General features: G+C 38.4%; 1 protein-coding gene across 1 annotated transcript in view; it reads right to left on the reverse strand.

Moving 5' to 3' along the window:
• RIT2 (Ras like without CAAX 2) overlaps positions 1–21,634 on the reverse strand; it is a gene marked incomplete at both ends in the record, with an annotated part of 195,958 nt that overhangs the window by 104,156 nt on the left and 70,168 nt on the right. The window contains one exon of the mRNA XM_082497752.1: positions 12,717–12,790. Coding sequence (XP_082353878.1) covers positions 12,717–12,790 — 74 coding nt within the window. The remainder of the gene's footprint in view (positions 1–12,716; positions 12,791–21,634) is intronic.

The following is a 21,634-nucleotide window of genomic DNA, read 5'->3' on the forward strand; positions in this document are numbered from 1 at the left end:
TGTACAAAATCAGTAGCCTTTTCTTAATTCTGGGAATGTACAAGCAAAAAGCTGAGACAGATACTGAAATTAAGATGACCACAATTTAGAAGACAACCAGCAGCAACAATGTCAACCCTGCTGAAATCAGTGCTATTTATCTGGCCACTCCTCCCCCTGTTTAAGCTAATTTATTTACCTGGAAAGGGAAACAAGCAGGACGAAGGAGAATGTTCATGACAGGATATCTTTGCTGAAAGACAGAAGTATGATTTTCACTTTTTTGACAAATAACAGCAAGACTTAGCTGCTAATTTCCATGGTTTTCTGGGGGTCAGTGTACACTCTGGAAATGGAGGAGATAAGCTCACCTAGGTAGACTGAATGACAGAGGGCACCTCAAGACCTTCCCTATGGGCAAGGAGATGGTCAAGGAGATGGTCCAAGCTGAGTGTGTCGAATGGATGGTTGGCAATTTAAGACACACGATTAGACTCCCACTGAACATAAAATGTAAGCATAGACTTACATCCATAATTTTCACAAAATTTTGGCCGAAATCTTTCTAAAATAGTTTCCCTCTTTGACCCTTTGCCCACACTCATGTTCTTCAGCATCAGCCTACTGTCTCTAGAAACAGGTCTTCAGTCCCAGACAGGAGCTAGTATCACACTAGACCTCAGTTCGGGGTTCTTTCTGAAAACTAAAGTATTTGCATAGAAAGAGATGGATTCCTTCACACTGGTTAATACATCTTTACTCTCTGATTACTGGAGAGACTTTATGAGCCTCTTAAATCCTGAATATAAAGAATGAATTAATTAAAAATTGAGACCTTCATTCCTTAATCTGAGTTACTATATAAGATTAATTCATAATGACATTAGTGTGTCATCTTCATTTAGATGAGTCTGAGACATTGAGCTGCTGTGTCTAAATTTTCACCCTTTCTGAAAATCACCAGTTTGTGAAGTTAGTTTGATTACTGACTTCCTTAATTAATTGTTGGACACAATCTGGTTTCATTACTAGTAAATTCTTGTCATGTCCCACATGTGGGTTTAAAGATTCGGGTTCACCTTCTCTTTTCAGCTATGATACTTCTTCCCATCATATCTGGTATTGCTCACAGTCACAGATGTGCAGGATTGAGTCTCTACTCTGCACTGGTGAGGCCACAACTGGAATACCGTGTCCAATTTTGGGCTCCCCAGTTCAAGAGGGACAGGGAACTGCTGGAGCGAGTCCAGCAAAGGGCAACTAAGATGATGAAGGGCTTGGAGCATCTCCCTTATGAGGAAAGGCTGAGAGAGCTGGGACTCTTTAGCCTGGAGAAGAGAAGGCTGAGGGGAGACCTTATTATGGCGTACAAGTATCTAAAGGGTGGGTTGAAGGAGGATGGAGCCAGGCTCTTTTCATTGGTTCCCAGTGACAGGACGAGGGGCAATGGGCACAAGTTAGAACACAGGAAGTTCCGTTCAAATGCACAGAAAAACTTCTTTATGATGAAGGTGACAGAGCACTGGCACAGGCTGCCCAGGGAGGGGGTGGAGTCCCCTTCTCTGGAGATTTTCAAGACGCGCCTGGATGCAGTCCTGAGTAATGTGCTCCGGGCAATCCTGCTTTGGCAGGGGAGTTGGACTAGATGATCTCTAGAGGTCCCTTCCAACTCTGAAAACTCCGTGATTCCATGAGTCTCATGAAAGGCAGCTGTAGATGTTCCTTCACACCCTGAACACTGATGAATCACTATTGCACTGCCCCATTCGCTAAGTGCAGAACATTTGGTATGCACTTGGTATTCTGTATTCACATACTGTTCTGCCCCATGGTTGGCTTATAAAATAAGATTGAACCACATCAGCCCAGTAGAAAAAAAAAAAAAAAGTAAAGAAAAATTAATAAGGAAGACAAGACAAATGAGAACTTCCGATAAAATAACTCGGGACTTCAAAAAATAGTATCACACAGTGACCCTTCTTTCTCACTAAGGAACTCCTAAATAACCTGCGCTGGCACTCAGACTCTCCCTCCAGAAGTAGCTTCTTTGCACTGATGTTCCCAATGTTCCCGCTCTAATTGCCCTCCTGCCTTCAGGTGATAATATATTTGCCAGTTTGCTGCAACTGTGCTTTTGTTAACTTTATTAATCCTGCTCTTCCAAAGATGGTTTGTCATATGCAGTAATGAAAATATGCAGTCCATCACCCGGGAGATGATACCTACTTTTCACTCACCCCAAAATACAGATGAAATCACCATATCAATTCTCCACAATGCCAGTAAAAACGCCTCAGTGCTATACACTATCTAACTCAGAGAGCTGCCTTTTTCTCTCATATTAATGCTAATGGTTTCCCTCTTAGGGATAAACACCTTAGCAATTTTCTCCTAAATTCAGGCACTGAAGCAATCTTCATTGTTAACTACCTCTAAAACCCCCAACTGCATTTGGTTTATCGTGCACCGTATAATACTTTTCCCCCCTCCTCATTGGTATGCAAGAAAGAATAAAGCCAATTTTCACCTTTTACCACAAATGCATCATAAATGGTAAGGGGAAAGAATTAATAGCTCAGTAATTACATTTTAGTAAACAGCAGAGGGGAGAAAAAAAAAAAAAAAAAGACAACAACCCACTAGTGCAGAGGTAATGACTGCAGCTGCAAGCAAGGGCTCGCCAGGGATTCAAATAAGCTCTTGTCAGCTGACATGGGGATTGCAGACTTGCCATCTTCCCCAGTGAGGCTTGTGCAGCCTTGCAGAAGCGAAGCAGGAGGCTACAGAGTCAGACACCTCATTGCTCTGATAAACGACTGCAAATGGTGTTCTGGCTTGCATATATTTTCTCTCATGATGACTTCCATAACAAGTGTGCTTACCTTAAAAATTCTACAGTATAGGTATTTCCCTCCCTTTCCCTGTGCCCTACTCATCACCAGAGCTATAATTTGAGCTAAGAATCTGAAAATGGGGGGGGGGGGGAGAAGAAGCCAACAATCTGCAGAGTTGCTATTTTAGATTTTTGTAGCATTTAATCAATTGTGCACTCATTTATGCCACTGAAATTTAGCTCAGTGTTTATCTGAGGGATGTGCTCTGTGGGGACTACATAAGTCATCACCAATATGAATGCAAAATAGCTATGTTATAGCTGCACTGATTTTGCACTGGTTACAATATTAAAATCTGGTATGATTCTGTGACACAAGCGGACTTAGTTGTCATGTCACTTTGACTTGCAGCATGAAGGAGATCCCACCGTTCTTTTTTCTTTGTATTTGCACAGATGTTTTTGGTGCAAGTGTGATGACTAGGTAGCATTACATGCACAGTGGCAGTCACTGGATTGGCATCTGTAGATGCAGTCCTGCAACACATCTCTGAGTGACCTTCTGGGGACTTGTGGGAACCAGCCCTTAGCTGAAACAGCAGGAACGTGCATCTCCTCAACTGTGAGCAGTGCATAAAATGCCTCTAAGGCACCTTTACATGAAATCCCACACTAAAAGACCTTCAGTGGGACCAGTTCTTCTCTAACAATTCAAACAAATATCTAACTTTTTAAAGTGCTGATCATCACTTCATACATTCAGCATACACTGAAGATTTCATCCAGATCCATTATTATGATATCTAGGCCTTAAAGTAAATCATGAATAGTTTGACTGAAACTAATTCATTTCTGGTGGGATAAAGGACAGCCTTTTTCAGACCCATAGCCTCCATGTGTGCCTATAAAACAGGATATAGTTTTCATTTCCTTTGAAAAAAGCTTTGAGCACAGTGAGCTCCAAAATTGTAAGTCATGAGATATCTAGGTTAGATCAATAGATCCTGAAAGATGCTGAGTAGCTCCTTAGATACGCCAAGACTGCCCGACACACGGACACAACTCATCTGCAGTTCTGAAAGTTAGTGGAGCCTGATTTCTTCAGCTTGTTTCGAGGTGTTAATCAGATACTCACCCCACTGTAATTAAGAGAAGATCTGATTTCTTATGCAGGTACAGCTGACACAGATACTGTTAAGTTTTGGGGTTTTGTCTTTTTAAAAGAAAATTTTGCTCCCTGGCATGGTTTGTTGCACATAATCCTGCTGCTCTGATAATTACGTGGAACTCCCATGGCAACAATATATTCTCCTCAGCCATTAGGCACAAAATAAAAGCAGGCACAAAAGTCTATGCAAGCTATGCAAGCTTTCTTTTAACGGAGCAAAACAAATATATGTGTATGAAATATATCCACTTCAAAAAATAAAACAGAAAATGTTCTATATTTTCACTATTTTCTTTAATTTGTGGTTTGCTCTTCATTTCCTCTTTTAAAAATCTGGATAGACGCAATAACATTTCTCAGATTATAAAGGAAAGGTGAAAAGCAATGGAGTTCAGAATTTACTAAGGGTTAGTTTCTCTGTTCTTTTTTTTTTTTTAATTGGTGGGTGTCAGACACCACTTCCAGTTTCCTGGACAAAACTATTGGAACTTCAGCTGTGAAAGATGTCTTTTGAGGCTTTTCCAGCCCCCTCCTTGTACTGTGAAATGAAAATAACATCTTTAGAACGCCTTTTCTTGCCAGATAGTTCATGCAGTTTTGCAATTCAACAGGTTGGATGATTCAGATAAGACTATGTAACTTTTTGTTTTCTTCTTTTGTTTTTGCCTGGAGACACCCCCATTCAATGTATTGGTAGAGCATCCAGCAGCTACAGAATAGCATAAAAGACAAATAAGTTTTGTTAAATTACGGTTCTTTGGGACAGCCCACCTTTCCTGAGAAACGTTAACACCCCGCTCTGCCAAGGACCCTTCTCTCAGTCATTTGTTATTGTGGGGTCAAATGGCACCAGGCAGTGCTGTTACACCTGCTAGTTTTCTCAGCGTGCAAGCCAAGTTTTTAGTCCTGGAAATACCTTTTTGATGTGAATTTTGTGAAAATTAGTACAGGTAGAAAACTGTTTTCTGTCCACTGGAGTCTCTGGTCTGTGTAGAGCTGCTTGGTAACAAGTAACTTCTGACAGACAAACGTCTGCAAAATAGAATTCCTAGTGAGGTTATCTAGGATAGTCACATATATATAAAGAAATCAGGACACACTTAGTGCATGTCCAGCGTCTGCTGGAAATAACTTCAAAGGGCTTCAGTGCCATTGAACAGTGGAAAGAAAAAGTATACAATACAGTTTGTAATGTTAGAAGAAAAGGCAAATTTACATAATCACAGCCTCGTTGAGGACCTGCAGGAAGTTTAATCACATGGGATGAGTTTATATAGGTGTGTAATAAGTAGTTTAGCAAAAGAATTTTGCTTCAGCTAAAATGAACGTGTGCTCACTATGGCTTCAGCCAAGATGGGTGTGTGCTCGCTCTGCGTTTAGGAAAGGGATAGTGTTAGATAGGATGTCAGACAAAAGCAGCAGTTGGAAGTACCAAAACTTGCAGAATGAAGGGTGGTGTAGTTAGCTAAGATAAGCACAGGAGTGTAAAGAATGAAGAAGCCACGACATGGTGATAAAGACCTCAAGCTTCCCTCCAAGGACTACCAGGAAGACCCCCGAGGAAGCACAGCGCCTGCGCCACTAGAGGGCAGGCGCTCAGGGTGTGCTCAGGGGTGGGTTGCATTCCAAGAACTCACTGATTATGTAAATTGGGGGGTGGGTTGCATTCCAAGAACTCATGGATTATGTGATTGATGGTGGGTTGTGTTCCGAAAACTCATTGATTACGCAAATTAGGTTCCAAGAAGAAACATGAATAAGTATAAGGAACACAAAATAAAAACAATTGTTTGTAAAGGAAAAATGAGCCACAGGAGGAGAAATCCCCTGTGTAACTCCCCGTGCTGTAATAAATATTCTTTGCTCCACCAAATTTGCCCCGGACTAAAATTCAACACAGTGAGCGGGTTTCTCACAGGTGTTTTCCAGACAATGTACACCAGAACACAGAAGAATCCCAAGGAAATACTACAAGGAAGGATCTGGAAACAAAGAAAAAAGGATTTTGCTAATTTAATCAGAAATTGTGATAAAGTAGTTTCTTCTTTTAATTGTTCTTATTTTAAAAACTCATAAATCATTCAGCAGTATTACTGTATATTTATCTAATTTTTGAAGTTCTTAGTTAAAGAAAGACAAAGAACAGCAAGAGAGAAAGCATTTCAAGAGAAAAAAAGAAGAATTTACCGAAAAAGAACAGAAAACACTAGAAAGTGTTCCTTCACCTGTCATATGGAACCACTAACATTGACTTTACTGAAGTGGAATGGTAGTGAGGGGCAGGAGATCAGCATCAGTAGACTCAATAAACCCTGATGTTCACCCTAAATACCTGCTCCCTGCAACATCTTATTGCACCTGTTTGTCAGAAAGATAAATGCAGACCTAGAAATACAAACTGAGTCATCCTTTACTGCACCATGATTCATTCATTGACAGGGACGGGAGAGGAAGTTTGGAATCTTAGTTATTAGTTGCCTGTTCTTGTTAAGCTAATGCGCTCTTTTTTTTGACAGTATATGCCTAGATCTTTTCTCGCTGAAGCCAAAGATTATTTTGCCCATAATGTGAAGAAAATTGGAGTCAAGTCTGCAATTTCATCTATGATTTACTGGAACTGTTTTTTTCCACTCCGTATCTGTGCCAAATAAATGTTTCTCCAAAATCTGTCCATTCCCAAATAAAATGACTTGGTCATGGGAGAGATTTCAGCTCTCCCTAGAAAGTACAGAACAGCTTGTCTTGAGAATCCACCACATTTTCAGTGCTATGGTTTGACTTTCTAAGTATGTCATCAGCAGCCTGTGAAACAACAACACACAAAGAAAATAAAATTGGTGTTCTTCACCTAATACATTGTGTTAATGGTTGCCACTTAGTCCAATACCACTGTGCTTTAAAAATAAAATGGATTTCATTTACTTACTACAGTACCTAGCAGAAACTAAAATTATTTTCCCCTTAAAAGAACAGGCTGTAAAAGCCCATTAAAATATAATTACTGGCAAAAAGGCATTTTGCATTTCCTTGGGATAAGCTGCAGTAGTGTAGTTTGAAATTCGACTTCCATTGATTCAGGATTAGAGCAGCATGTTTAGATAATAAGCAGAAGGATCTCAGATAACAGCCTGAGTGAGTCACCGGACTATAGTGTTTAGTCTGAGAAAGTGTGTTTATCTGAAGGGCTCTTGGGACTAATACGGTTCCTCTTCAGAGCTTGAAGCAGGGGGCAAAAATCATAGTCCTGGAGGTTGGCAGGATAAACATGTCCTGTGATTTGCTAGCAATTTGAGAGATGGATTTCACTACAGAGCGCACTGTTGCTGTCAGGTTGAAAAGTGTCTGCCTGGAAATGAATTCATGTGCACACAGCTCCAGACAAAGGAAAATCTCCCTGAAATGGCATGCCATCACATTTTAAGGCCAATTTTTCAAGTCTCTGACTCACACCTGGGAAATATACTGGTGCACTCAGTTTATCATAAAAAGCTCACGTTTTAACAAGCAAAAATTGGTGCAATAATCTTGCAATGTACCGTCTCACTGACAGGTACTGAAATCCATTTTTCTGCATATTTGCCTGCTTCATGCCTGAAAACAAGTTTACTTCTTCCACACAGGGTCATCTCAGATTGCTTTTCGGTAACGGGAATGTTGTCTGATGCTCTTTTAATGTTCGGCGTGAGATCTAAACAGGGAAGTTGGGTAATGTGTCATTGGGAGGAAAGCTGCGGCAAGAATAAAAGCTCCTGTGTCGGTCAACAGTTTATAAATACATCAGGAGAGATAACTGCTGTGTATGCTCCATGAGGAGGAATTCAAACTGGACTCCAGAAGTAGCAACATATTTTTAAGTTAGAAGAGAGAGTGAGAAAGCGTAAATGAGCGAACAGAAGGTTTCTATAACTCTGTATGGAGGCTTTTTGTGCACGGCTGGAGCAGCCGGGGGTTGCCAGTCTCTGAGTATAATTGTGAAGGGAACTGAACACAAGAATAAAGGACTTGGGGTCTGAATGTCCTTCCGTTTGCACCCCCAAGTTTCCTGGAAGTCAAAGAGTTTACACCGATTTAAAACAAATATACGTATAAGCGGATGAGGTTTATGACACGTTGGATAAGAAAAGGGAAACCCCAGAACTACCTTCCCCCCAACACCTCTCCCAGCCATAGGGGACAGAGAGGCACATGGGTGAGTTTCAAGAAACGTCTCATGAACATGGTTGAACAAGGAAGCTCAGGCCATCTTTATGGATAATAGTCTGCATTTGAAGATTTCCATCAAGGTTCTATTATTTACCGCGCATGCCAAATTGTAGCTAGCCTAGAGGTTTAAAAGCTAACTGAATAAAATTACTCCTGAAGCTCAATCTCACATTTACTTTCTGTTTGATTTTACTTGCTTTTTGGTCTTTTTTTAAATTGAAATGCAGATGCAAAAAGAAAACTTTTAGTATAAGAAGAGAACTTCTTGTTCTTCTTTAGAAGAGCCAAAGGCATCGTTGAGAGCTGTTCCTGGCAGAAAACGTGAGGCTAAGGATGCTTGTCTTCTAGATTCAGCTGTGCCATTGAAAAAGAAAACCAACATCATTTTTTTGTTCCTTTCCTCATCACCGCACGCAAGTTTTCAAGCCTTGTGGTTGGAACTGCTCAAGTAAGCGCTGTTTATGACAATTCAGCTATGGACAGCTACATCAGCAATACCTGCTCGTGAAACTCTCTGAGGTAAATGTAACCTTATTCTGTCTGAAGCTGATTACGGCGAGCAAAGACAGGCTTCCCTGCTGGCAGGTGTGACGGGTGGTGAAAAGGAGGCGTAGTGAGTTCAGTGAAGTGTAACTACTTACACTAGCCCTACATACTTTAAGAACGTGCCTCTTATTGTATCTTCAATGGCAAAGTTATATTGGAAGAGCATTAGAGGACAATTCATGATTTAGAAAATAAGTATCCAGAGTTCGTGGAACATCAGTCTGCTTCCTGAGAGGAGTAATCTGTCATATTTAATAGTGCCTATGTATACGCATGAGAAGAGGAAGACCAATAACTAGATAAACAATACTAACATTTTATCCACGTTTCTGGTTTTGGCTTTGAATGTTTTTTAAGTTCACAAAGTTGGGAACCAGAAAGGTATTTCTGAAACACCATCTATGTTTTTGGTGCTCCAAACAATATAAGTTAAAATATCAAAGCTTTTAATCCAATTTCAGTTATAAAATCAGATGCGGATTTTTAACTCTGGACTTGACAATAAGGAACTATATGAATTATTATTAAATCACTATATTTAGTCAATGTTGAAGTGTTCAATTAACGCATAGGTACAGCAGGGAAAGGAGAAGTATATTTGGTGAAACATATTCTCCAGAACAGCAAAATACATTAACTTTGGTTGCTTTCTCTACTGACTTCTTTTATTTCCCAAATAGGGAAGAATTGCAATTTTAGCTCCTTGATCTTCTGAAGTGATTAAAGTCATTATTCAAAATTGACGATGAAGTATTTATGACTGTGAGGACACCCAAAGAGAAATGAGATTTCCACTACATGATTTAGCAGCTGTAGCATCCTCTTTGCTTTAACATAAAGCTCAGCGAGGTACCGTCAGAGGACACCATCACCAATGTAATTGGGTGCTTTGGATTTTCGCCCTGAGTCACCAAAATCACAGTAGGATTTCATTTTGAACTTCAGCGAGCGTAACATTAAGCCCTCTGTGAGGAGGGAAGCCATTGTAGCTGTTGACTTCAGTGGGAGTTGGGTTACTCTGGAGGTGTGCAGTGCGGATAGAAAGGCAACAGATTCAAAGACTTCTGCAAAGACAAGCAGCTAAACCTAGGATAATTAAAATGGAGAGTTTCTGAAAAACAGGGGTGTAGGAAGGTGGGAAGAGCTTCCCAGCAGAGAAACACTGAGACATATTTTGGTGATGACAGTCTGCACTGGAAGAACAGGGAAATTTAAAGCAGGCGTTTTCTTGTATCAGTTCAACTTGGGTCCTGAGGTAGAATAGCTATGTCCAGGCTACGCAACGTGTGGTGCAACTGTTACAGGTCTCTGCTTGCTCCAAAATCTCTGCACCACATTTCATTACGTTGTCACTACATGCCATGGGCATCCAATATTATAGGTATTTTGGTCCCTTATTGAAACAAAAATTAAAGTTCTTCAGTCTTTCTTTACTATTGTTCTCAACAGCTTTCACTGTTTGCATTATTCTGATTTTTTTTCTTACCTTACAACTGTCAATTCTGCTAAAATTTATAATATTGGCAATAAATACCACCCCCAATTAAAAATGAGATTTTGTTCTAGACTCTTTATATGATCTAAAAAAATCAAAAATCATGTAAAAATTATATAGTTTTGTGGGGAATGTTTCGTAAGAAGTGAACATGAGAAGCAAAGGATGAGCTTTTTTTAAATTAGAAGATATATCATATTTTCAGCTACTTAAAATGCCAGTGTATGGGGATATTTTTTCCTTCGTCCTGAATCTAAAAAAAAAAAAAATTTTCAAAGGGATTGAAGATTGTGCTCTAGTTTTGTTTTTTTATTAATTTTAAAAGAAGCTGATAGAAAACAGAACACCATTTAAAAATATTTGTTCTAATAAAAAAAATAGAGGCTTTGATTTTGGTGGGGGCTTAGGAAGAGAAGGAAACTCTCAACATCTGATTTTATCTTTTTTTTTTTTTTATCAACAACACAAACTTTTATGTTTCTAGTAGCAAAAACAAATGGAAAAAAAAATCAAAGTAAAAGAAATTATTCCTTTTGGTTTTTACAACATATTACTCCCCAAATCAAAATAAAAAAAAACACTGTCCATTCTTGGTTCATTAATCATCCATTCTTCACTTTGATTTTAAGCTGGTTTATTTCCTTTGTATAAATAATATTTGCACTACTGATGCAAATTTACAATCGAGTAGCTCATCTTCACAGCTCATCCGCACAGATCTGTAAGCGGGAGCACAACTCAAGGAGCTCTTTACCTACTGTGCCCTCTTCTGTGGTTGGCAGAGTTTAACTCTTGCACTCTCTCAGTCTCCACAACAAATTACAAACACACCTATGAAGATAAAGAAATCCTCTATAGCATTTTGTTTCTCTTTCCATTAGCAAAAAGCTGGACACATAAACTGTGATTTATCATTTCTCTTCATCTCTGGGTAAGAAAGTATTTTACTGAGCATTTCGACTCTACAAAATAGGACTAAAGTGAATTTAGGAGTAGAATGAAGTAGATATAGACAGTGAACGATATTAAAGGATAAGACAGGTGGTCCCTAACACTAAAACCTTACAAGAGTAAACAGCTGGAGATATAATTCCCCTAGTAATTGTGTACTAATGACAACATAGGGCTGAATTACTAGGCTCAGACATCCTGAGTGAGCAAAGATGCTGCTTCCTCTTCTCCAACAGAAGTACAGAAATTTTCAGACATATTGAGTAGCAACTGCGATGTTCCTTGCTTCCCCCAGCCAAATCATTGCTGAAGCTATGCTAGGACTGTTATGCACAAGGAACTTCTTGGGCCTGTTATAATAATAAATTCTAGGTCAATTAAATTCACAGCTTTGGAGACGTGCCTTGCAATTTAGCTTAAATTTTCTGGAGAATCAAACACTTTCACAGGAGACTTAGCAGCACGTCACTGTTTAACTGCTGAGACTGTGTAATTTTGGGTCAAGGAAGAATAATTCAGGGCATCTTTTGATTCCTGAAACTGGGTTGAGTTCACTTTGAAATTGGCCTATATTTCATTCACATATAAAACTCATGCCACAATCCCCCTGAACTACGTTCAACTGCTATAACTTGATGCCATTTTAATTCCTGGCAGCAGACTGTTTTTCCCACCTTTTGCAGTGCCAAGCTAAGGTGCATTCAGAAGTTTGGGAAACCAAGATCAAGGTTTCCAGGCTTATACTTCCCAAATCTTTTTCTGTTTGTTTGTTTTAAGGATCTTCTCTCCTTGTTGACTGACTCATTCCTGTACAAGGTGCAGATACATTATGGAAACTGGTGAAACTATCAAAGCCTTCAAACAGAACCTGACACGTACCTCAGGAAAAGATCAACCAGCTGCAACATTTTGAGTAAACAATAGAAATGTTTTGAGATGGAAAGGGGATGAACTGAGTCAGATAGAAGAAATTTTTGCATTTAACTCCTTCTTTAACCTTACTGTATGTGAAAATTAATTCCTTGACTGATTCTCACACACACATATACATATTATATGTACACTGTGTGTTACTTCTGGCATTAAGATCTTTTCCTTATGGGTGAGCATTTGATGTCTAAATACAATTTAGGGAGGAGAAAAACTATAACAAAATACTTGATCTACAAGTTGATCAGAAGATTCCTGTAATATATGGAAAAGCAGGAATGACAAACACATAAGACAAACCAACAACATCATTTATTCATTCCATGATCGTGATAGATGTTTCTGCATGTGAGAGAAAAAGAAACAAACAGCTTTTTTATCTTCTACTCAATTAAATTTGTCTGTCTCTTCTGGTCAGATTTTGAAGTTATACTATGCCACTGAAGCGCTCCTTTAATCTTCTCCTTTGTTAATTCCTCAATGTTATTCTGTCACCGCTCCCTTTATGTTTGAATAGGGAAGCTTGCTTCCAGCTCTGTGACCCATATATCTGAGGTTAAAACCTTTGGTTTTATCTCCGATTGAATGGTTCACATTGGGAAACTACTCACCTGTCCAGCAGTGTCTAGAATGTCCAAATAGGCTGGTTTGTCATCAATTCGGACTTGAGTTTTATAGGCATCCTCTGAAAAACACAGTGCAGTATGGCTAAACATACGAGTGGCTCAGAGAATGGAAAATAAAATAGCTTTAATAGTTTGGAGTAGGCTTTTCAAAAGCCCTCCAGTCTAACATAACTTTTCTCTCTTTTGAGTCAAAAAGACACTTTCTGAAATCCTACCATCACTGCAAAGTATTAGCAAAAGGAAATAATCTAGTCTTTTCTATTAGACTACCTCAAAATAATAAGGAAGTAAATTTGCCTCTCTTTAAAAGCATAACACAGACCACAGGTGTTGTTTAAGTCACAAAGCTTCAGAGGTGTTGTGCTGGTGCAGTGCAGCAGAATGGGTTTTAGTTACCACAATCACACTTCCACAGAGCTTTTCCAACAAACAGTTTCAAGCTAAAGATTGTCTAAATTACTGGGAAAGTGTCCCTGTGGCTGAAGAGGGCTTCTGGCTCAGATATGTCAGAACAATTAATTAGACCTCTGTATATCTCTGGAGTGGATGCAAATGGATTTTTTAAAATAAATTCTGTAATCGGTGCCCTCACACTCATTATGGCTGGGGGTGGAGGAGGAAAAAAACTGTGCTTGGTGGACCGTTCCCTTAGCTCATGACTTTGTCAACCTAAATTTGAAAGGAGAAAAACAAAAACGGTGAACTATTATTTGCATGAATTGTTTTCCTCACATCTCATTTTCATTCCCCTCTTAACTTTTGCACTGTTTTCCTAAGGTAAAACAGAGTTTAGATCTCAGGCCATGCTTATACTTAAAACAGTCTTGGAAATTATCCATGCTGTTTAATTAAACAAAAATGCATAGCAGCCTGAGTGGTTTTAGCGGCGGATGTGATGCTTTGGCTGTGCATTGAGGTGTGACAACAAGACAAGTGCATTTCATGCGTCTGAGAAGTGTCATTAATCATCATGAGCACGTGGCTGGCCCTGTACAAAGACTCAATCCTGCAAGCCCTGGCTGCCAGAGACTCTCAGGACGAGGCTCTCAATGGTTATTGAGATAATATTGAGATTATAATATAGGATTATATTGCAGGTAACGGGGATTCTCAGAACAGTCTAATTTGTACCCTTTGTATTTGCGTCATATGTCACTTTATAAGAGCAAGTAAAAACCTGGTTTACACACACACAAATTAAAAACCAAAGCATTCTGATAAGAAGGATTCTGGATGGCCTTAACTCAGCCCACACATGCACAGTCAGTGGCAGGCTCTTTTTAATGAAATAATCATACAGTAATTTCCATGACTCTCCTGCTTCTTGTAGGCCTCAGTTCAGCAAATTACTTAGGCCCATGCCTTGCTTTAAACAAATACCTAATCCCACTGATATTAGGATGACCCAGAGGCTTAATTAACTGTATGATACATTGCCTTGCTGAGAAAGCCAGAACACTCCAACCAGCATATGCTTCAGTCAATATATCTTTTTTTTAGGCATTGCTGAATAAGAAACTCCATGCCAAAGGGACATGACAATGATGCGGGCAGTAGATATTTTTTTTTTTCTCTTTATCTTAACAAAAATATGAAAAAACAATATGAAAATACATAAAATCAAGTATGATATTTCCTTCATATGAATTCTATTAAAACTATAAAGTATTATTAATATATTTCCATGCAGGTGGGTGCCCATTTGCATTACATTCATGCATACATAGTTAACATATGACTTGCATAAATTTAGCTTGCACTCTTGGCTCCACAGCTGGATAGCTTAAAGCCAATATGCCACTGTCCTATTTCTCTCTTCGCTTACATCAATGTGAGTGTTAATGCAGAAGCTTTAAAACAGTTAATGCAGAGAGATACTTTTATACTCAAGTTCATCTTGGATAAAAATTAAGCTGGAACCTCAATAAATCCTGTCTTATTTGCTTAGGAAACGAATTAGGAGTTCAGAGTTAGTTATAACTAAAAGACCCGCTGGCCTCTGAATATAAATAGTAGATTTCAGCAAGTATGCAAGATATCTACGTCTAATACCCTGCTGAGCTACTCCAGGTGTACCACGATACCATGCCACTGTAATAGTAACGTTTCAACTGTTAAAAGCTGGAACAAGGCTATGTTTATAACCCCTTTACTTTGCAAAGATAACACTGAATGTACAAGTCTATTTTCATGTATTTGGTTTTCTCAAACTACTGACGTTAAAACACTTTACAAAGATGTGCCAGAGTCACTGTCCCGTTTTTATTCTTAATATATACAAACTTCTTCTGTTGGTGGCAGTGGAACCAAGCACACAAATCTAAATGGTTTTCTAGGCAAAGCATGTATTTGGAACATAATTTTTACTTGTAGGATTTGCCTTTGCCCCAGGAAATGTAGAGATGAAACAGGAAGGATAGAGGACTTTCATTTGTGATGTTCTCTGTCTGCATATGTGCAAAAAGCAGGATAGTACAAATAATTTAGAAAAGCTTAAAAATGTCCTCAACTGGGGTGGGATAAGCAGAGGTATTCTCAACCTGCATTTGAATGGAAAATGGATGGGAGATTTAATGCCTACTTTTCTTAAGGCACTCATTTAAGAGGAAGTCCCAAAGCCCACACTTATCAAGGGAATTGCTATCTTGAGCTGACACCCTCACGCCAGAGATCAGATTATAACACTCACTTACCACCTATCAGCTTCTTAATGCTCAAGCACAACCACTCTTCTGAGAGACACTATCTTCACATTTACCCTGTGTATTCACTGATCTCCTGGGCTACTAGGACCATGAATTTTTCCAGTGCAGGAGGTAGAAGAAAGATGCATAAACTGAAAAACGTATTTCCCATCTCATGTTGTATGGACCAAGAAGACAAGCTGAGAGTGGAAAATCTGTACCATTTAGTTCTAGTTTGCAATTAATAATTTTAAATTGATATTTCATCTCAGGAACTAATGGAAATAGAACTGAGTGACAGTTTACATAGACAAAAATCTTTGTTTTACTCAGTTGGACTATGGGACATGGACATCAACCTGGAAAGAAACAGTGTCCTAGAGATCAATGGATATGTCTGTATCTTGACCCAGTTAACATGTTTTTGCTTTATTAGTAGCTATAATGCTAAACAGAAACCCTGGGGTCTTCAAATGCTTCCAAAAGGATTTCAAAAGGAACTACTATGGGGACAGACTTTTTTAGTCCCGGCAATATAGTACACATTATAGTCACTTTGAGGAAAGAGAAACCCTGAGATCTGAGAGGAACACGCTGTTTACATGTGGACAAAAAACAGAACTGAAGGTGTATAACTGAAATAGCATCTGAACGTATATAAAACAAAGCAGGAAAGTATTCATCAGGAGCACTGGCAAACTCACAGTCTAATCTCCTCTCTTTAAAAATTATTCACATTATTACGAATGCTGTATGGTATATTGACACTATTTACAATGTTTGACAACATCACATTGTCTTTCACCTAATTAATTTATAATACTTATATAATGTTCACTTGAAAGTTAATTGGGAGCTGCTAAGCCACGTGTATCTGAATTTTACATCCTACAGCTCTAAAGACTAATATATATTAAAAGGCCAAACACCAGCTGCCATTTCAGTAAAGCATTAAGATAAGGTGCAAAAAAGAGATGAGAATAATAATCAGACACCAGACAATAAGTCAGACAATAAGTATATATCTTATATTAAGTTGAGTATTAGTCTTTTTCTGTGAGGATAACTGTAAGGTCTCAGCTCCTGGTTTAGTTAAAAAGCAGCAGAAAGATAAGGTATTATAAGAAAAAGATGTGGATGGATTTTATTGATATTGCTGTAAGATATAGCCAAGATATAACCATGATTCAAACACAGACTGCAAGAATGAGCATTTTGTAGGTACCAAAGAGAAAAAATAAATAAGAACACGTGTATTCTTACAATCTGTATAGTACATGAATATATGAACTGAATAGTTAAAATATCAGGTAAAACAATTTATAAATAGAGAGTAAGTCTCCTTTTCTGTATAGAATATGGGCTTCCTTAATAATTTAATTTCCTACAAAAACTAAAACTAAAATTGATAGAAATTTCAGCTTAAAAAGTTACACCACTTGAATTATTTCTGACTGTTTACTGTTTTCCAGGGTGGGGAAAGAAAAAAAAAAACAAACCACCCCCCCAAAAAAAAACAAATAGAAATCCAACTGTTTTCTGAAATGCTTTTTTAATATTGGTTCTTTCCTCCTTTACTGAATGTACCATTTAAACCAAGAAAAAATGTCTTGTGAATAAGCACTTTTTAACTTTTTTTTTCTTAATTGTTTGATTGTCCTTTGCCAGATTATGAAAGAAAGGAAAAAATTCTTCTTTAAGCCTTTGTTACCTGGCTTGTTTTGTAAAATGAATGCATCCTCTTTTTTTCAGCTTTCCTTTTTTATAGGACATCAGACAGAAGTGCAATAATTAATGCAAGGTTGTGTTGCGATCAGTTGTCTTAGCACCGGAGAAGCTAGATTCATAAAAAATATATCAAAGACTTTTTCAGCTATGAGCAGGTAACTGCTTCATGACAAATAGATTTGGATGGTGTACAATTTAAAGGAGAGTTGGAATGGGCTTTTCATCTGCATTGCAGACATGTTCCAGTCCCTGAAATATAGGTCAGCTGCTTCTTTCTTCCATTTGTTAATTCTGCTTATATTCCTTCTAAATAAATAGTCTCTCTTCATCTGTGTCTTATACACTATCAACTGCAGTTAAAACCAGTCAGATTGTCACACATATAGATCAGCCAAAATATATTTTATTTGGCTAAGGAGGTGCCAAACCAGCAGAAAGAAGTCCAAGCTCAGTCAGCCACACCTGGATTTCTGCCTGTTGTTGTTTTTCTCCCTCTGTGCCAAAGAGACAGCAGGAGACCCAGCTCTTGGTGTGCTTAGATTATCTGCTACATACGCATTTTAATCCAGAGATGCTCCTGAATGTAGGATGATCATGAGTCTTTGGCTGGATGGCTGCTATTTCTATTTACAAAAACGAGATTTTAAATAAAAAGATAGTGGATGAAGAGGGACTTCAAACACTGTACCAACTACTACACATAAACTCCTATTCGAGATAAAAATATGCATGTCATAGGAATGGCCCATCAAAATACATTGGCTTTACAATTTCCCTTAGCATATAATTATTTTCTTGGAGTATGACTGTCTTGTAATTTGCGTGAGCATTGCTATCAGCATTTTGCAGACAAGGACACCAAGTCACAGAGGTTGCCTCCCCATGAGCTATGCACACACGATAAGCAATGAATGGGTTAGAAGAGTAGAACTGACAGATTTGATTGCCTTGTATTCTGTAAATATTCACGTAGATAGCAGTATCCTTTAAAATAAGGCAAGTAAGAAAATTAGTACTAGACTAGTAGCTAGTATACTTAAATATCCCACTTCCATGTCTGCCTAGTGTTACGTAATTCCACATTATACCAGCAATTAACGATACTCCAGATTATTCTTTCCACTGCTACTGCTTTTTCTTTCTCAGCACTGAACTTCATTTGCCATTATACTGTCATTTGTTTAGCTTTGTCAGGTCTTTGTCAGATCTTTCAGGTTTTGCTCAGTTTTAACAGCTTTAACGTTGCCTATTCCTGCCTGTACAAGTGACGGCAACAGACAGCGTTATTCCAGGCAGAAGAATCTTGATGGTGGTTTGCAGAACAGAGAAAAAAGACCACTACCTTTTCAAACCCACAGATAGAAACTCTATCTTCAATATCTACACACTTTGAACTTCTTTGCTGTTTCTATGAAAGAGAAGCAGGTAAGTAATGCAGCATTTAATGCAGATAGTATCTCTCTGCTAACCTGATTTTTATAAAAAGGCTATAGTGTAGTCCTAAAATAATCTGAGAAAAAACAAAGCATTAATCATGTTAAGTACTTATCGTAAAAGGAATTCATACATTTATTCATTATACATTCAATGGCATGATGAGAAACACAGCACTTTCTATCTTTCAGTTTTCATTTTAGCATTAAAATTACCATAAACATATTTTCAGATAGGATATTAAACCAAAATCTTGGCCACATATGTCTTTAAAAAAGATTCTGTAATGTTGTTTTCAAATGGCCTTGCTAAATTCAAATGCATATTACTGTTGTACATTCCAACTCTCCTTATTCATTTAAATTGAAGATGCAATTCTTCATTTCCTTTATTTAGTCTGTGTTCAGCATTACCACATGTTCTTAACTAAATGCTATGTTCTCTTTTAGAGGTTCCTGCATTTCCAGTAGCACATAAAAAAAAGTCCTTGAGTGTTCATAAGATAATTCTTGATTTCAAGGAGTGAAGATGCACATAGAAGTACAACAAGGTACTTTTTATTCTATAAGCCTGAAAACAAAAGAGCAGAACACTTCACAACTTTCAGTTGATTTTGTCCTCCTGAAATAAGCAGTGCTAATATCTTCAGTGGAAAACAGAAGCCTAACTAGACTATGTCTAGATCCGCAAATAAACCTCTGCATTTAATCCCGCTACCATCAATAAAAAGTGGTGCCCAAATACCTGGAGGGGGACAGAGCATCCAGAATCGTTGCAGTATAATAAAGATGTGAGTTTAGGCCCAGAAAGTCCCACGCAGTCTGACTATTTGTTATTAGGAGATTTTAACTGAACCATCTCCATTGTCATCCTCTCGTCTCACTCCTTTAACTTGGGCCCTGGCTGCCATTGGCCGTACTCTGTCCGCGTCTGGTTACAATCATAAAACTAAAAGCTTCCTCAGCCTAATGAGTATTCTGTTTGATTCTCACCTCACCGCAGTGCTCCTCTTTTAATGCCATTATGTATCTGTCTTAAAACAGCTGCTCCCAAATTAAGTTTCTCCCTCTTGTTGGGCTGCCTAATGTTTCAGATCTGTGCTCTGCGGGGCAAGACTGATAACACACAGCTGCTGAAGGAGCCTGATTGATTTTCAGCATTGGGTACTTATACGGCAGCTTTCTCAGTGACCTGAAATGCACTCGGCGCCTTCCAAATTGGGAAATGGGTTATCCATTGCATTTTCTGTCTTCTCTTTCTCTTTTTTTCTTTTTTTTTTTTTTTTTTTTTGTTGCTGTTGTACCTATAGATATGTACAAGCACCTCTTTTTCAATGTCAGCTCGCAGTTTCATTACTGTGGTATCCTTTCATTCTCTGCTGAAAAGCAGGGGAAGCAAACGAAACTTAATCTCACTTAGTCTGCTGTAGGCACAAGAAAGAAGCATTATCTGTGCTCTAAAAGGTTTTGTGTGAATAGAAATCTGAGTGAATTGAACTTTGAGTCAGTTAAATCTGGTTTGTCTTCTCCCTTTGGGTCTTCGTTATCATGATGTTTACTAAAATAAATGGTTGAAAAAAGAGGCAATGGCCTGGGTGTCTTTCAAGAAGAACCAAAATTAAGAGTGATTTTGTTGCACAAAGTGTTGCATGGGAGAGATTTTCATCTACATGTTCTCGTCAAGAAGGAGACAAAGCACAATGTACGACAGAAAATTCAAGGTTTGATGTCCACTTTCAGGCAAAGAAGATAAAACATGTAAGATCAAAATGGCCAGCAAGGCAAACCCGTCGCTACATTCTCTGGTCATACAGCACCTTGCACACAGTCAGATCTCTGCCATCAGGGCTCAGATTTTTCAAGTGGTGTATGTGAACATAACACCTTCAATCTGCTTTCATGGTAACAAATGCTCCACAGAAAACAGTCAAAGCCACCCACCATTTACAACAATATTGACTATGGGAAACACTTTCTCCACTACTACTTGTCCTCCACAAAGTGAATGTTTTTCATACCTGAGCTGTTTTTGGCTGTGATAGAGTTAATTTTCTTCACAGTAGCTAGTATGGGGCTACTTTTTGGGTTTGTGCTGAAAACACTGGTGATAACAGAGGGATTTTTTAGTTACTGCTGAGCAGTGCTTACACAGCGCCAAGGCCTTTTCTGCTCCTCACGCCACCCCACCAGCGAGTAGGCTGGGGGTGCACAAGGAGTTGGGGAAGCGATACAGCTGATCCCAACTGACTAAAGGGATATCCATACCATACAACATCATGCTCAGCAATAAAATCAGGGGGGGAGGTTGGCAGGGGGGCTGCTACTTGGAGACAGGCTGGGCATCAGTTGGTTGGTGGTGAGCACTTGTTTTCATTTGCAGCACTTGTATTTCTTGGGTTTTATTTTTCTCTCTGTTATATTTTTCTTTTCCTTACAATTACTATTGTTATTATTATTATTACTAATTAAACTATTTTTATCTCAACCCATAAATTTTCTCATTTTTACCCTTATGATCCTTTCCCTCATCCCACTGGTGGTGGGCAGTACACAAGTGGCTGTGTGGTGCTTAGTTGCTAGCTGGTGCTACACCACAACACCACTGTTGACTTGGATGCATCTTTTACTTCAGTTCCTACTCAATATTCCGATGCAACAAGTCAACAGATCCTTCTACACTGAGTACTGACATTTATTCAATCTCTTGAGGTGTTTCATTATAGGGAGATTAGTCATATACATATATATATGATACCTGTATGTGTATTTATGTGTTTGTGCATTGGCATATATGTACCTATGTATACAAATGCAGAGGGTCATGTAAGGCTCAGATTATCTGAATGTGCAAGAAGACAGTATCATAAATTAATCCCTATGTGGAGTATCTGTAATGTGTAAAAATATTTACCTAGTAAATTCAGGAGCAGGAGCAGACTGAAAATTAAATACAAAAATATCCAATACAAATGCCTTCTGCTACAGAAACATAAGCTTTTTTTAATACTACTACACTATATATTAACTTTCTAATACTTGCAACACTTTATTTTCTAGT

The sequence above is a fragment of the Vanellus vanellus genome (assembly GCF_965231255.1).
Source record: "Vanellus vanellus genome assembly, chromosome: Z".
NCBI lineage: Eukaryota > Metazoa > Chordata > Aves > Charadriiformes > Charadriidae > Vanellus > Vanellus vanellus.